Source organism: Leptopilina boulardi, unplaced genomic scaffold (assembly GCF_019393585.1).
Source record: "Leptopilina boulardi isolate dan_hultmark-lab unplaced genomic scaffold, ZJU_Lbou_2.1 LbouV2_38, whole genome shotgun sequence".
Lineage (NCBI taxonomy): Eukaryota > Metazoa > Arthropoda > Insecta > Hymenoptera > Figitidae > Leptopilina > Leptopilina boulardi.
The window spans coordinates 2,463,080-2,478,896 of NW_026137951.1; the positions used below are offsets into that span (position 1 = coordinate 2,463,080).

The 15,817-nt window shown below is 23.5% G+C and overlaps 1 protein-coding gene across 3 annotated transcripts; it reads left to right on the forward strand.

Annotated features, from left to right (window-relative positions):
• The first annotated feature begins 3,463 nt into the window (after nt 1–3,463).
• LOC127288168 (mitogen-activated protein kinase kinase kinase 15) lies at nt 3,464–15,817 on the forward strand. Of its 3 annotated transcripts, none has more exons than XM_051315470.1 (24): nt 3,464–3,526; nt 4,026–4,190; nt 4,815–5,035; nt 5,126–5,320; nt 7,174–7,343; nt 7,429–7,597; nt 7,700–7,999; nt 8,081–8,334; nt 8,424–8,583; nt 8,669–9,022; nt 9,097–9,358; nt 9,425–9,562; nt 9,658–9,824; nt 9,910–10,005; nt 10,082–10,221; nt 10,370–10,525; nt 11,432–11,542; nt 12,628–12,740; nt 12,887–13,056; nt 13,179–13,443; nt 13,578–13,905; nt 14,024–14,180; nt 14,262–14,338; nt 14,580–15,817. In XM_051315470.1, exons 2-24 carry the CDS (start codon nt 4,154–4,156, stop codon nt 14,635–14,637), a joined length of 4,098 nt encoding a protein of 1,365 aa, XP_051171427.1. In that variant the 5' UTR covers nt 3,464–3,526; nt 4,026–4,153; the 3' UTR covers nt 14,638–15,817. The 3 variants fall into 3 exon arrangements, with proteins under 3 accessions (XP_051171427.1, XP_051171428.1, XP_051171429.1); XM_051315471.1 differs by having other exon boundaries at nt 11,444–11,542; XM_051315472.1 differs by lacking the exon at nt 11,432–11,542.

Below are 15,817 nucleotides of genomic sequence, written 5' to 3' on the forward strand. Positions count from 1 at the left end.
AATTAATTAATTATACTGTCTTCTTATAATTAATTAATTATTTGTTTATATTAATTAATTATTAACTCATTATTGTATATAATTAGTTAATTATTTCAAGTAAAAAATAAAATTATTAAAATAGAATACCTAACATATAAATAATTGTATAATGAAAAATTAAATTTGAAAAATAAAAATTCAACAATTAAAAAATGTCTCAGACAAAAATAGTTTATTAAATTTGATTAATTGTTTAATTAACAATGAAACATATAATAATTTTTTAACACCTTATTTTCTTTTTTTCGAAAAATTATTTATAATTTATTAATTAGAATTATGAATAATTCGCTGTGTTTTTTATTTATTTTGTTTATTTATTTATTTTGTTTTTAATTATTTTTATTATATATATTATTTTTAGGTTTATTCTGCAGCTTGTATATTCTGGATGTCTGATATACTGGGTTCCTGGTATGACTGAGAATTGTATGTCTGTAGCTGTATAGAGTTTATATTACTATATACATATTCGAGTTGTGTGGACAAGAGTGTTATCAGCACGTGACGTGTACATACGCAATTTCTTCCCAGTTTCTACACCGTGAAGCTTCGAGGATCACAGGCAAGTATCTCACGCTGAAGGAACGTGTTACGAACCCAAATATCAATTTCATTTCTTTGCAATATATATATATATATATACAAGCACATTAAAATATAGAAAAAAAATAAATCTATATTATCATAAATCTTTAAAATTAATCATAAATAATTTAATAAAAAAAGTTGTTTTAAATAAACCACAAAAAATATATATAATATTTGTAATAAAATTATTATTAATAATAAAATACACATTGAAAATAAAATTATATTTGATTCAAATAATCAGTTACTTGACTCAAATAAATATTTACTTGAACCAAATAATTTTTTTAAACCAAATAATTGAATTAAATAAACTATATTTGAAGCAATAATTTCTCTATTTGAAATAAATACAATTTAATTTACTTAGTAATTATTTGATATAAATAAATATTTATTTGATAATAGTTAAATGAATATTTGAATCAATAAATTTTTTCAGTGCAGTTACTTCACTATTATTAAATAAATATATATTTTATGCATCAAAAATAATCTTATTTTAAGATAATTTGAACTTAATAATTATAATTTTAAAACTAAACTTGATCTTAATTTAATGTTAAGCTTTTATGAAAGTAAGATGTCAGCAGATTTGAATTTAAGAAGTGCATGAATTTTAGACTCTTGAGTCTTAATTTTAAAAAAAACTTTTTCTTAAATTCAGTGTGTATAGTTTCTGGATTTTTAACAAACAATACTGTCTTTTGAAACACCAATAGATATAAAAAACTACATAGAAAATTAAAAGGCATTAAAATAAGCTTATTATTTTAATCCAATTTTGCTTATTTTAATCCATTTTGGTATTAAAATAAGCAAAATTGGATTAAAATAATAAGCGTTGCAGCTTATTTTAATACCTTATAATTTTCTGTGTTTAAGACAACCTTATATAACTGCATGATTTTTTTTACTGATTGTCAAGATGAATTTAAATCTTCATTATCACGATATTAATTTAATTTAAGATTTATTTTAATATGAAATTTGTTTTTACTCTTTTGTATACCAATTATTTCGAAACAAATATTTTTTTGCAATAATTGTTTGTTTAAACATTTATTTATTTAATAATAAAGTATCGGAATTTTTTTTATAATCAAGTTGCAATGAAAGAAGACGGTTTTTTTTTTTAAATTAACTGTTTTTGATTAAAAATTATTTCAAATAAAATATAAGAATAATTTTTAGAGCAACTTCGTGAAAAGGATGACGGCAGACCAGTTCTCGGACTTGAATAGGTTTTCAGTAACTCAGAGAAGGTTCTTGTTTCTTTCTTCACTTCCTAAAATCCTTATAAAAGGGGAGCGTCTCGGAGTGCCGCTCGAATCTTACCTCATTTCATCTCTTGAATTTTAATCAGAGAACTCAATAGATACTTTCATTATATTTATTATTTTTTTTTTTTCTATCAAAATTTTCTAAACTTTTAAAAAAAATGTATTATTCTTTTTTACCTCATTTTGAAAAGAATTCATATTTCATCTTCTTTTGAGTTTTTCTCAAAGTTTATGTAATTTTTAATCATTGCGACTAAAGTTCTAGAAAAAAAAATTGTTATCCGATTTAAAATTTTGATTATTTCAATTGTTTTTAATATTAAAACTATTTTTATTAGAATTAAAAAATTTCAAATTTATATAATCAATGATATGGAAATATATTTCTAAAAAATTATTCTTATTTAAAATTTATTTTTTTATTAAAATTTTGGAAAAAAAATTAATGCAGTGGATTTTTTTTTATGTCTTTAAATTGTATGCTTGGAAAATGGAAAAAAAATGGTTAAAATATTAAATTATTTGGTTCAATAATAATTATTCCAGGGGAAAACGAGTCTTTCCAGTTTCATTTCTCGGTCGACCAACTTGCTTGCTCTGATCTCCTGTTTATAAGGAGTCTCTATTCTGCGACAAACGGTTAGAAACTCCCATTATGAATTGTAAACTTTGGAAAAAAAAGAAGGAAATGGAAGAAAAATATGTTGTCTATTTTGTGTACGTATATGCAACCATTTCTGTGTTAAACACATATACAAATACGTATATAGTGTATACCTATATATCTATATAGTGTATAACTCTTTACAAATACATACAACTACTCTCTCTTTCTTTCTCTCTTCACTCGAATGCTATATAAGAATACAATTTACTTGTTTTAAAATAATCGTGTAAATTTTTTTTTTTTCTAAATTACATTTTCAAACAATTTTGATATATTTTCTAATCCTAAAATCTTTTAAATGATGGGTAAAAAATTTTTTCTTTTTGTATAATAAAATTTTAATTAAAGTTAGTGTTTATTGAAAAAAATTTTGCTAAGTGATTAATATAGTTTAATGAGTTATTTCTCATTTAAATCAATTTTATTTGAATTTAAATAAAAATATCAACGAAAATAAGAGAAAACTTTTTTAAAAACCTTGTATTTTTGTTATCTAGTAAATCCTTTTTTTTTAAAGATTGTTTACAGTCTAATTAAAAATGATCACAGTTAACAAATTGATTCTACTTTTAAGAGAGTACAAAACTCTTTAATTTTTGAATTATTTTGAAAATATATATTTTTTTTAAACAAATTTGTCCAAAAAGGAATTAAAAAAAATAATAATAAACTAAATTGTTTAAAATAAACAAAAAAATTATTGAATTTTGACAAAATATTACTAAATTGTTTGAAATTTTTTTTTTTAATTTCTCCAAATTTTGGAAAATTTTTCATAAAAAAAAAAATTTTTTTCAAAATTTTTTGTTTACCGATTGAGTATATTTCTGCCATCTGTATTGAAAAATGTGAGTTATTTTCTCATAGTTTGCTTGTGTGAATTTGCTGGTGTTTCAGTGAGAAAGAACATGGACGAAGTTTTTAGTGTAACTCCTTTTAAAAGGTATGTTTTTAATCATTTTTGATCATGAAAACAGTTTTTTAATTTATTTTTAATGATGTCAACTTTTAATTATCAAATTAAAGTGTCATTTAGTGAAAATGTTTTTCCAAAAATCGTATTATTTGTTTAAAAAAAAAAAGAAAATTGAAATAATACGCTTTGTATAAAGTGTTGGGCGATGTTTATGAGAGAAAGTATGTTATTAAATTTTTTCTATAATAAACATGTTTAGTTAATTTGTTGTTAATAGATTGAAAAAAAAACATATTAATTTTGTTCATTATTTAGAAAATTAGAATTATAAAAGATTAGATCGATTTTTTAATAAATTTTTAAACTGTCAATTTTTTGGAGTAATTTTTTTTTTATTATAAATTTTTCATATTTCTGTAATATGGTATTTTTTGATAAATTTTTTATTTACAATACTTTTTTTAGTGTAGTTTTTAATATATTAATTTCTTATATTGTTGGAATGGTGATTGATTTTTTTTTTTAGGTAGTACAAGATGTCATGCTGAAGTTTAAAAAAATATATTTTTATTGAGAGCTAATTTTGGATTAAAGACAGGAACAATAAAAAACAAAAGAAGTTTAATTATTATTTTTTGATTCTAATGAAACAAAATGCCTTCTACCTGTGGCGATGTCGTCGAAGTTGCTGGTAAGGTGCTCCAAAATAATAAAATAACATTTTGAGTTAATAAAATAAGTTTATTAATTTATTTACATGTACCTAGAGTTTATATTATTTTTTTTTTTATAATAATTATCAATTATTTTCATTTTTTTTTTATTATTTATTATTAATTTTTGGTACAATAAATAATAATTACTATACTTTGTACTTAGACTATTATTTCTTTATTTAATACTAAAATTTAATTTAATACTAATACTAAAGTTAATTTAAAAGAATTTTGACAGTGTATTTTTTTTCTAATGTCTCTGATGTGCTTTCATATTGAAAAGACAAATCAGCTGAAATAACAAAGTATTAATAAAACTCTCACTAAATAAAGAAAATGTTTTCTGAATTTCGTTTCGAATCTTGTTTTCTCTGTTTCTCCTTTAAAATTTATAATAAAATTCTAGGAAAATAATTATTTTTTAACAATTTTTTGTGTTTACTTTAAATTAAAAAAATTTCATATAGAAGGAAAAATAGTTTCTTTTTGACGATTTTTTTTTTTTTTTTGTAAATCAGTTTTTGTTAATTGAATAAAATTTAATGAAATTATTATTATAAATATAATTTGTAGTTTATTTTTTTTTATTTTGTTTACAGTCACAACTCCACAAACAGTGGTGGATGGAATTTCGAGTACAGATAGTGTTGGTACACATAGTGACGTTTCGGTATTAACAACAATTTCTGGTAGGCCAAGAATGGATGTGGCTTGTGTTCTAGATTTACATCAACCTGAACATCTTGCTCAAAGAAAAAAAGCTTTCGAAGAAATTAAACATGCTTGCAATTTAGTAAATGCCAAAATGCATCACATACAGGTATAAAAAAAAAAATTTATACTTCAGAGAAAAATATATTTGTTATGTATTTAATAAAAAATAATAAAATTTCAATAAATTTATATACAGTTCGAGAAGCTGGACTTCGGGGAAACAAATGTATTGGATACATTTTATAATGCAGATGTTGCAGTAGTTGATTTAAGTATTCAACTTCAACAATCAGCTCTTTTTTATCATTTGGGAGTTCGCGAGAGTTTTGACATGAAGGAAAATATTCTTTTAAATAACGATACAGATGCTGAAGCAACAATTAGACTCAAAGTAAGTCTCAAATATTTGTAAAATACAAATTAGTTGAAAAAAAAATTAAAAATTTTTATTACATAATTGGTATTGTATTTAAATTTTTTTTTTTTTTATAAATTTATAATACCTAAGTAAAGTGGAAACATTTCTAAAAATCAAATAATATAATTACGTTCTATTGTTTCGTGTTGAAAAGAAAATGTTTTTGTAAATCACGATTTACATGCATTCCTTAAGGGACGAGGATGATGACAAATAATATGCATATGGCCTTGGTGATTTATTAAAGCTTTGCCATATAGTGTTGGTCTCAATTAAAAGTGTTATTAATAAACTTGAGAATATACGAGTGACCTAGTCTTACAGCAATACCTTGTTAAGAAATTGTCCTTGATTTTTTTTTCAAGAAAAAGTGGAATTAAAAAGAATTTACGAGTAGTGTGAATCTTATAGTTAATAATTGCATTGAAAAAGCAAAAAAAAATGTTTCAAACTTCTCTCAGCAAGAAGTTAAAATTATTTGCTTTAATAAATATACAATTTATTCTCAAATTCAATATATTCCATACTCTTGAAATTAGAATTCTAAATTTAAAAGTATATTTTTAAAATGATAATTTATTTTTATTTCAAAAGTAGAGTATAATTAATTGCAAATTAATATTATTTATTAAATAATTATTATTAAAATTATATTAATAATAAATAATTCATTGCAATTAAAATAATTTAAAAAAACAGGATTTTTTTTAGAAATTCTATTTTGATTTTTAATAAAGCGCGAAAATGACAAAAAAAAATCGAAAGTTGAAAAGTATCAGGAACATGTATATTCAAATGTGAAATTAGTTAATTAGTGTGAAATAAATAAAAAAAAAATGGCTGCTTATTTACCTTTGATAAGGGATCTATGAAATTAAAAGTAGGGTATATCAGGAAGTACATATATATTATGAGTTCATGTTCTTAATATAGCCATTATACCATACTAGTTGATGTTCATGCAGTCAGTTATAATTCACAATTTGAATTGTTATATGATAAAAGAATAAGAAAGATGTGCTATTTTAGTTTTATTATTTTAATAATAGTGTGGAAATTATTTATTTGCTTGGAAATTTATAGTTTATTTTATTATTTAATTCGACAAGGTTTGAATGTAAAAAATTGTGAAGTGTCATTAACTATTAAAAAATGCCGTCATCTCCTAGTGAAAGCAGCGATTCAAGTTTATACGTTTATTTTATAATTGATGCAATATTAATTTTATTAATGACATTTCTAATATCTTTATACATTCTAATTAGAGGTCATTTACTCGTGATTGACATTTTATAATTTCTTTTTTTTTTATTATAAAATTATAAATATTATACAAATATTTGTAAAACTTGTTTGTAAGTTTTGTTTTTTATTTAATATTTACTATTTTAATTTTATTTATTGTGATTATCACTATATTATAAAGTAAATTAATAATTTATCAAAAATTTAATAATTTTAGTAATATTTTCATTTATTGTTTACAAAATTTTAATTGTGAATTATGTTTAAATAAAATATATATATTCAATGAAAAAGTGGTCATTAGATGGTTTTGTAAATATTTGAAAAGTAAAAATGATTTTTATAGATTATCGTTGAACTTTGATAACTCGAGTTTTTTTTTTTTTTAAATTTCAAACTTCTTTTAATTTGTTCTATTTCTGGTTTGATTAATATTGTAGATAATACAATCGAATATTATTAATTAATAATTAATTATTCTATTAATTGTAAGATTTTTATGGAATAATTAATTAAAAAATTGTTTTTAAATTTATTTTTCAATTATTTATTAATTAATTAAATTTTAATGTTTCTCACAGTTGTCATGTGGAAGTTATACATTTGTTTCGTATCGAGTGATGGAATGTGGAACTTGTGTTTCAACGAGTCCAGCGGCAAGTATTGTTACTGGAGATGAAGTAATTGATCCAAAACAACATTTGACATTAAAGCTGAAAAAATTGTTTCAAGATGTTGAAATACAATCCAAGTAAATTATTTTATTATTATTATTTTATGAAAAATAATTGAATTTCAATGTAATTAATTTAATTTTATTTTGTAATTAATTGCAGAGCTCACATGAAAGAAAAATTCCTAGCAGATTTGCGAAAAGCTCGCGATACTTTAACTGGTGAAGAACTTTCGAAAGCATTAAATAATATGCGAAAACGTTTGGATGATCCTAATGTTCTTTCAGGAGAAGTTGTACTCAATGTTTTAATTTCGTTTCGTGAGATACAGGTAAATTATTTTTTTTTATTATTAATTTAAAATAAATTAATTTTTTTTCGTCAGTTAATTAAAATGGCAAAAAATTTAATTAGTAATTTGTTTTTTTTTTAGGATTACGATGCAATGGTTCAGCTTGTCGACGATTTGAGAACTGTGCCGAATCATAAAAATTCAATAAACACTCCTGCTATTCGTTACTTGTACGCTTTTGCTTTGAATCGAAGAAATAAGGAAGGTGATAGAGAAAGAGCATTGAGAGTTATTGAGAAAGCTTTAGAAAAAAAAGAGAACAATGTTCCTGATATGCTTTGCTTATGTGGAAGGATATACAAAGATAAATTTGTTGAAAGTCGTCACACTGATCATGATAGTTTAAATAACGCGATTCACTGGTACAGAAAGGGTTTCGAGGTATTAAAATTTTTCAATTTTTTTTAATTTAATTTAATTTAATTTAATAATTATAATTTTATTTTTATTTACATTTTTCAGGTCCAACCGAATGAATATGCAGGAATAAATTTAGCAACACTATTAGTAATAGCTGGGAATGAATTTTCGAAAAGTGAGGAGTTACAACATATAGGAATGGTACTCAATAATCTTATCGGTAAAAAGGGTAGCCTCTCGAGTTTGAAGGATTATTGGGATGTTGCTACTTTCTTTGAGATTAGCGTCTTAGCTGAAGATTACACAAAAGCAATTCAAGCCTCTGAGTGTATGTTTAAATTAAAGCCTCCCAACTGGTAAGATTGTTGTTTTTTTTTTTTTTATTCAATTTTTAAAAGGAGCAAAAAAAATATATTTTGTTAAATATTTACATTTTTATTTTAAGGTATCTGAAATCGACAATTGGCAATATTTCCCTTATTGATAGATTTCGAAAGAAAAATGAGGAAACTGAAACATCACCCGAGGAACAAATATTCAGTTTTTGGATGGATTATTTTGTCGAAGCAACCAAAACTGAAGTTGGAGATAGTATAAGATTTCCGGTAAATTAATCCTTTTTTTTTTATTTTAATTTTTCGAAAATGTTGAATTGAATTTTATTTATATTTAATTTTTTTTTTTTTACAGATTTTGGTTCTAGAACCGACAAAAATTTTAATGCCAAGTTATGTGAATGTAAATCTTGGTGCCGAAGAGAAATCGATTCAAATTTGGAATTTGTGTTTAGATAGTATGAAAAAAAATTGCAAACAAGTTCACGATTGGCTTTTCACTGCAAATATGATTCGTAGTGTTAGTTTGTATAAGAGAGATGAAAGATGCCTGTTTTTATATGTGCATCAAAACTCGGATGACTTCCAAATGTATTTTCCGTCGATTCAATGCAGACAACGCTTTTATAATCTTGTATTGGAAATGACGAGAGATCAGGAAGGCATGGTGACAGATTTGGACACTTATATGACAGGCGAAGGAATGAAGGTTTTTATCATTTATTTGGAAATTATAAAAAAATATATATTTAAATAAATTTGATTTTTTTTTCTTTTTTTTAGTTTGAATACGAACTCGATGAGCAAAATAAGCGAATTGTTTTGGGTAAAGGAACTTATGGAATTGTCTATGCGGCTCGAGATTTAAACACTCAAGTGAGAATTGCCGTGAAGGAAATTCGAGAAAGAAATTTAGGTGACGTTCAACCGCTTCATGAGGAAATTAAATTACATAGTCAATTAAGACATAGAAATATTGTTCAATATCAAGGATCAGTGAGCGAGGAAGGATATTTTAAAATTTTTATGGAACAAGTGCCTGGAGGTAATAAATTTAATATTTGGAATTTTATTTTTTTTTAACAAATTTTTTTTTTTTTTTTTTTTTCAGGAAGTTTATCGGCTCTACTTCGCTCAAAATGGGGTCCTTTGAAGGAAAATGAATCGACTATTTCCTATTATACAAAACAAATTCTCGAAGGACTGAAATATTTACATGATCAAAAAATTGTTCATCGAGATATAAAAGGTTAAAAAAAAGAAGATCGAAAAAAATTTCTATATTTAAAGAGAATTTTTTTTTTATATCTATATTTAAATGAAAATTTATTATTTATAATTTAGGTGACAATGTGTTGGTCAACACTTATAGTGGAGTTGTTAAAATATCAGACTTTGGTATGTCGAAACGTTTGGCTGGCCTTTGTCCGAGTACAGAAACATTTACAGGGACGTTGCAATATATGGCACCAGAAGTTATCGACAAGGGACAACGCGGTTACGGTGCACCGGTAAATTATAATAAATTAATTTTTATCATTTTTACGACAATAATAAATAGTAAATAAATTTGAATTTATTATTCAAACCAAATAGGCTGATATTTGGTCCCTTGGTTGTACTATTGTGGAAATGGCAACGGGTAAACCACCATTTATTGAACTTGGATCTCCCCAAGCTGCTGTTTTTAAGGTAATAATTTTAATAATAAATATTGTAATTATAAATTATTTTTTATTTAAAAATAATAAATTTTCTTTTATTCTAGGTTGGCTACTATAAAATTCATCCAGAGATACCATCAGAATTGTCTGAGAGGGCAAAAAGTTTTATTCTTCGTTGCTTTGAGCCAAATCCTGATGTCAGAGCGAGTGCAGCTGAATTATTAGAAGATCCATTTTTGACTGAGTAATATTATTTTTTATATTAAGTATTTACGAAAAAATTAAAATTTTTCCATTTTCATTTTTTTAGTTGATTTTTATCGTTTTTTTTTTTTTTTTTAATTTAAAGTTTTAATTTTTTTTGTGACTAATTGAATTTTCTTTTAATTTAGAAAGAAAAAAACGTCCCGATTGGCAGCACCGCCTGATTTTAGTAGAAGTATATCCGTGCCTGCTGAACGATTGGAACGACTTGGTAAATGTGATAAGACTAATAACAACAACATTGTTCCGGCAGCTCCTATTCAAGCTTCTCAATCGGATGACAGGTAAATAAATTCTTAATTACGTTCTTGAATTTAGAATATAATATTTTTATTTATTATAATTTTTATTATAAAAAAATTTTGTGAATATTTTTCTTTTGCTGCGTATCGCAATTTTGCATTCATCAAGCTTTCCATTTGGTTCACTAGGTACTTGTCTAGTTTGTTTTTATTATTATAAATTGCAGTGATGTATTAATTTCTTTGCTTATTTTTTTTTTTTTTTTTTTTTTTTTTGAGTGACGTCGTCTTCCATTTCAAAATTGTAATTAATATTATTACAAATTTTTTTTTTTTTGTTGTAAATTAATTTTTACTATTATAATTGAAAAAAATAGTTTCAATTAAAGTAAAACAATTGGATAGGTAAAATTTGTTTTTGAGAATTAAAAAACTCGCACAATTTTAATTACCTTTTAATTAAAATTTGCGTTTTGAATTTAATTCTATTTTTGACCCTTATAACGACCTTTCCACCGATTTGGTTTTTATTACATTTTTTTTTTATTTATTAGTCATTGGAATAATTAAATTTTATTTTTCTAATGAAATTTGTATTGCAATGTATTGCTATAAACTTGACAAGCTTTCATTTTAGTACGATGGAATACTAAATTGTTTTAATCTTGAAAAAAGTAATATGTAGAAATAATCCCAATATAGATTAAAATTGTAATTACTAATATTAATTAATTATTAGTTGTTATTTGTAATTGAGATTTAATATAAGAATAGAATAACAGCTCACGAATATATAATACGTAAACGAGAGAAAATTGAAGATATTGCAAATTGAAGTGTATTATTTTTATTCATGGATTAATTGGAATAATTTGGTTTCCACGTTAAATTGGCTATAAAAAAGATAGTTTTCTAATTTTTTTTTCTTCTTAATATTAACGGTAAAAGTGTCATGTGTAGCGGAGGGATATCAAAATCGAGTCCATTGAGAGAGAGAAGTCCAGCCCACCTTCTATCCCCCATCCGCATGCCTACTACTACGTCTCTTTCATTTAACAGGTACAGTACACTATTCCCCAGTTGATTTGTGCAACAGGAAATATATCTCACCATCCCTCAAATTGAAATTTGTTTTTTCTAATTTTAATATATATATATTGTGAATAAAAATAAAATAATTAAATAATTGAAAATTTAATTGAATTCTGAAATAGTTCAAATAATTTCTTAATTGTTCGTGAATATATATTTATATAATGACAATATTTATTTTATTTAATAAAAATCACTGATTTCGGATTAATTATAATATTATCTGGCCAAATGTATTAGTGAACATATTTTCAAGTTATATAGTGTTTTCCAAATTGAAAGCTTCAAAATTTATATTTTTTAAGTGATTTTAATTATGTTTAATTAATTATTAGATAATTAATTCATTATTGATTAAATGAGAGAAAAAATAAAGAAAGAAAGTCTTAAAATGATTCATTAATAATAATTTTTTTTTAGAATCAAATTAATTTTTTTTACTCAGGTAGAAAGTAAGATAAATTTTGTTTCATTAAGTATTAAAAAGCGGATAATTGGAACAAAATTAAATATTGATTTATGGGTTTATTTAATTAATAATTTTAAATTAAAAAAAACTCTAACACATAACACAGATACAACAAAATAATAACAAAAGTATATATTTAAAAATATTAATTGCCAATTAGATTAAAATTAATCCATTTAATTTATATTCATTCGAGTATTTTTAATTTGTTTAATAATTATTATTATTGTAGTATAGCAAATCATTAATATTTTATTTGCTTTTACAATTGCTTAGCTTGTGAAAAGAAAAAAAAAATTTTTTTATTTGAATTTTTGCTTATTTAAATTGTAATTTAAAGGCTTTTTTATGTGCTTGATTTTATTTATTATTTTAATTAATAATAATTTTATGATTATTTTATATTAAAATAATTCTTTTTTTTTTTGATTTAAAAAAAATTATAAATTTTGTTTGAATTTTATTCTTTTTATTACAAAGAGAGTGCATTTTATGCTCAATGTTGACTCGGCAGATTAAGTTTCATTTTTTTTTTCGATATTTAGTTAGCGAAGCATATTTATTTTAAATTTTATTCTCACAGTAATATAGGCAGCACACCGTCCATAGAAACAAGTGAAAGTGATGCTTCCGGTGCTTCTATGACAAGAAGAAGTTCCTCGGGAGGATTGTTATCTCCAGAAGTTGAAATTAATGGTAAATTTGATAAGAATTCATTATTATATTTTTGTTTATATATATATGTTTTATTTTTTTTTTTTTAAATTTACAAACCGATTCGTAGATTTTTATTCATCGATTGTAGCTCTAATGAAAAAAAATATTTTCTTTTCAAATTTCAGGACAATTGGTACAAAAAGCTGGAGATGAACAAGAGGGATTTTATTTATTGAAAAAAGACAGTCAACGACGAATGACACTTACTCGAGTATTGAGTCAAGATGAAAAGAAAATCTGCGAAGTTTGGATGAAAAGTATTCATCAAGATGTTGGTCAAACAGTTCTTCGTATGGTAATTATAAAAAATAATTTACTAAAAAAAATATTGTTTTTTTTTATTATTTGTTTCATATATACAATTATATGTATTTATTGAATTAAATTTGAAATTAATTTTGTGCGTCGAATTTACAGGGCCATTTGGAATTACTAATGCGTAATTTGAAGGATTACATTGCCGATCAGAATCAGGACGTAATAACGACAGCAATCCGTACTTTGAAGGAGGAATTGGATTTTGATTCGAACGCCATCAATCATTTACAGCTGGCCATTTACCTGTTTCAAACTGCAGTAAATGAAGTCCTTCGAATGCACAGCATTAAACCACATTGGATGTTTGCTCTAGATAATCTAGTCAGAAATGCCGTTCAAGCTGCTATTACTGTTCTCTCTCCTGGTATAAATATTAAAAAATTGAAAAAATTTTGAGAATATCTAAAAATTAATTTAAAGAAAGTATATATAAAAAAATATTTTATAGAATAATAATTTGGAATTATTAACAAAATGAATTTAAAAATATTTTTTCAGAGCTTGGTGCTAATTTAATGGGTCAAGAGAGAGTTCAAGCAGCTGGTGAAGGTCCTGAAGAGGGTTCAACTTCTGGAATATCAACAGTCAATTCAATTAAATCACAAAAAACAGTTGATTTAATTGAAAATAAATATTGGCGGGAATATCGCGAAGAAATGGGAACATTAAAGATTGAAAATATGAAGCTTTTGCAAGAATTAATGGAGAGTCAAAAAACATATCAGACATTGTTACATCAAGCATTGGAGGAGCAAAGAAGTCAAATTGGTATTTTAACACAACTTTGTGAATCAATTAATAGAAGGAGTGTTAGACATGAGTCGGGGTAAGTTAGAAATTTTTTAAATTTATTGAAATAAATAAAAGAGGGTAATTTTTTTAATTTTCGATTTTATTCTACGTTTAATTTGTTTATTAATAAACTTTATATACTTTTTTTCTAGATATTGTTCATCAACTACAGGAATTGATTCGACCTCTTCAATTCCATCGCATCTACCTCAAATTAATGTTACGGATAATAATGCAACAACAACCACTGACACTAGACTTGTAAATTGGTTACAAACTATTGGTTTGGATGAATCATCAATTGAAAGAGTAGGGAAAAAATATTAATTACTGTTTTTTATTTTATTATTATTATTTGAAATTAATATTGTCTATTTTATTTATTTTTAGTTTTCGTATGAAGAATATACTTTTGAAGATGTGGCGTATCATATCATGAGAGAAGACCTTCGCAAATTGAACTTGAGGTAAAAATTATAAGCTAATTAATAATTATTTTATTTCTCTATTTTCAAAATATTTTCAATTATAAATAAATATTATTCGAAAGCAGAAATATTATCTACAAACATTTTTTCCAAATTATCATTGAATTAGAATTTTGATTTGATTTTGATTTATACTTTTACTACTGATAAAAAAAAATTACATAAATTTGGAGAATTGAATTAAAACTGATTTTTAATATTTCAATTTTCTTTTTTGCAGAGGAGGTGTTGAATTGAGGATATGGAAAGCAATACAACAATTGCGTAAAGAAAACTGACACCTAACGAATATTAATAATCCAGATCGAATTCTACTAACATTATATATTTTGTGAAAAAATATTTATTTTCACTAATTCATTGCGTCAATCGCTTTTTTAAAAAAAAAAAAATCAAAAAATATGCAAGAGTTTTGAGTATAAAATCAAAATCCACGTTTAATAACAATTCTTTTAACACACTGCGATATGAACTTAAAAATCTCGTGGCGTTTCAATATAATAATAATAATAATATTAAATTGAAAATAATTAAAAGTATTTTTTACAAACGCACAATTCAAAGTAATATACTAAATACGAATTATATTTTAAATGATTATTTTTGTACTCCAAAAATAATTCTAGTCTTTTTATGCAGCTTTGAAATATTTACAAGTTTTGTAAATTGAATTTTTTTGCTGTTATATATGATTAAGATCTCACGCGAATTTTATTCGTCCAGTGCCTTAAAAGTAAATATAGAAAGAAAAAAACAATAACGTCCATTTAAATGCAATATACTTCATTTTACTCAATACTATTTTTGTACTACCAATGAAAATTCCGGGAATGGAATAAGCAGCTGTTAAATTAGTAATAATAATAATAATTATATGTACATAAAAAAAAACGTTTCTTATTGTGTAAGAAAAAGTAATTTCTTGTTGATAATGACAAAACAAATGCCACTAAATTTGTTATTGAAAATATAATTCTATTTAAAGAAAAAAAAAAAAATTCACAATATTTTTTCAAATACACAATTGCAATGTTTTTTTTTGGAAAAGAAAAACTTTTGAAACAAGGGTGTCTAATGATGATGAGTATTGTAAAATATTGAAATATTCATCAACTTTTTTCAATTTTCTGAAAAATTTTTTGACAATTTAATTAGACAATTAAAAAGTTTGTGAAATTTGGTAAAATTATGGAATTATTTTTCTCAAAGTTGTTAGACATTCTTTATTAAAGAATAAGAATTTAAAAAAATTGAAATAATCTTAAAATTTAAAGAAATTCTTCTCTAATGAAGTAATCTTAACAGTTGTGCTTAACTTGAATTAACACACAAACACCGAATAAAGTACCTCAATTTCAAAATATGTTATATATAAAGAGATATTGTTTATATTTACAATTATTATAGTAATTCTAATTGTTATTTGCAGACATGATTTGTAATAAAGTGAATGATAAA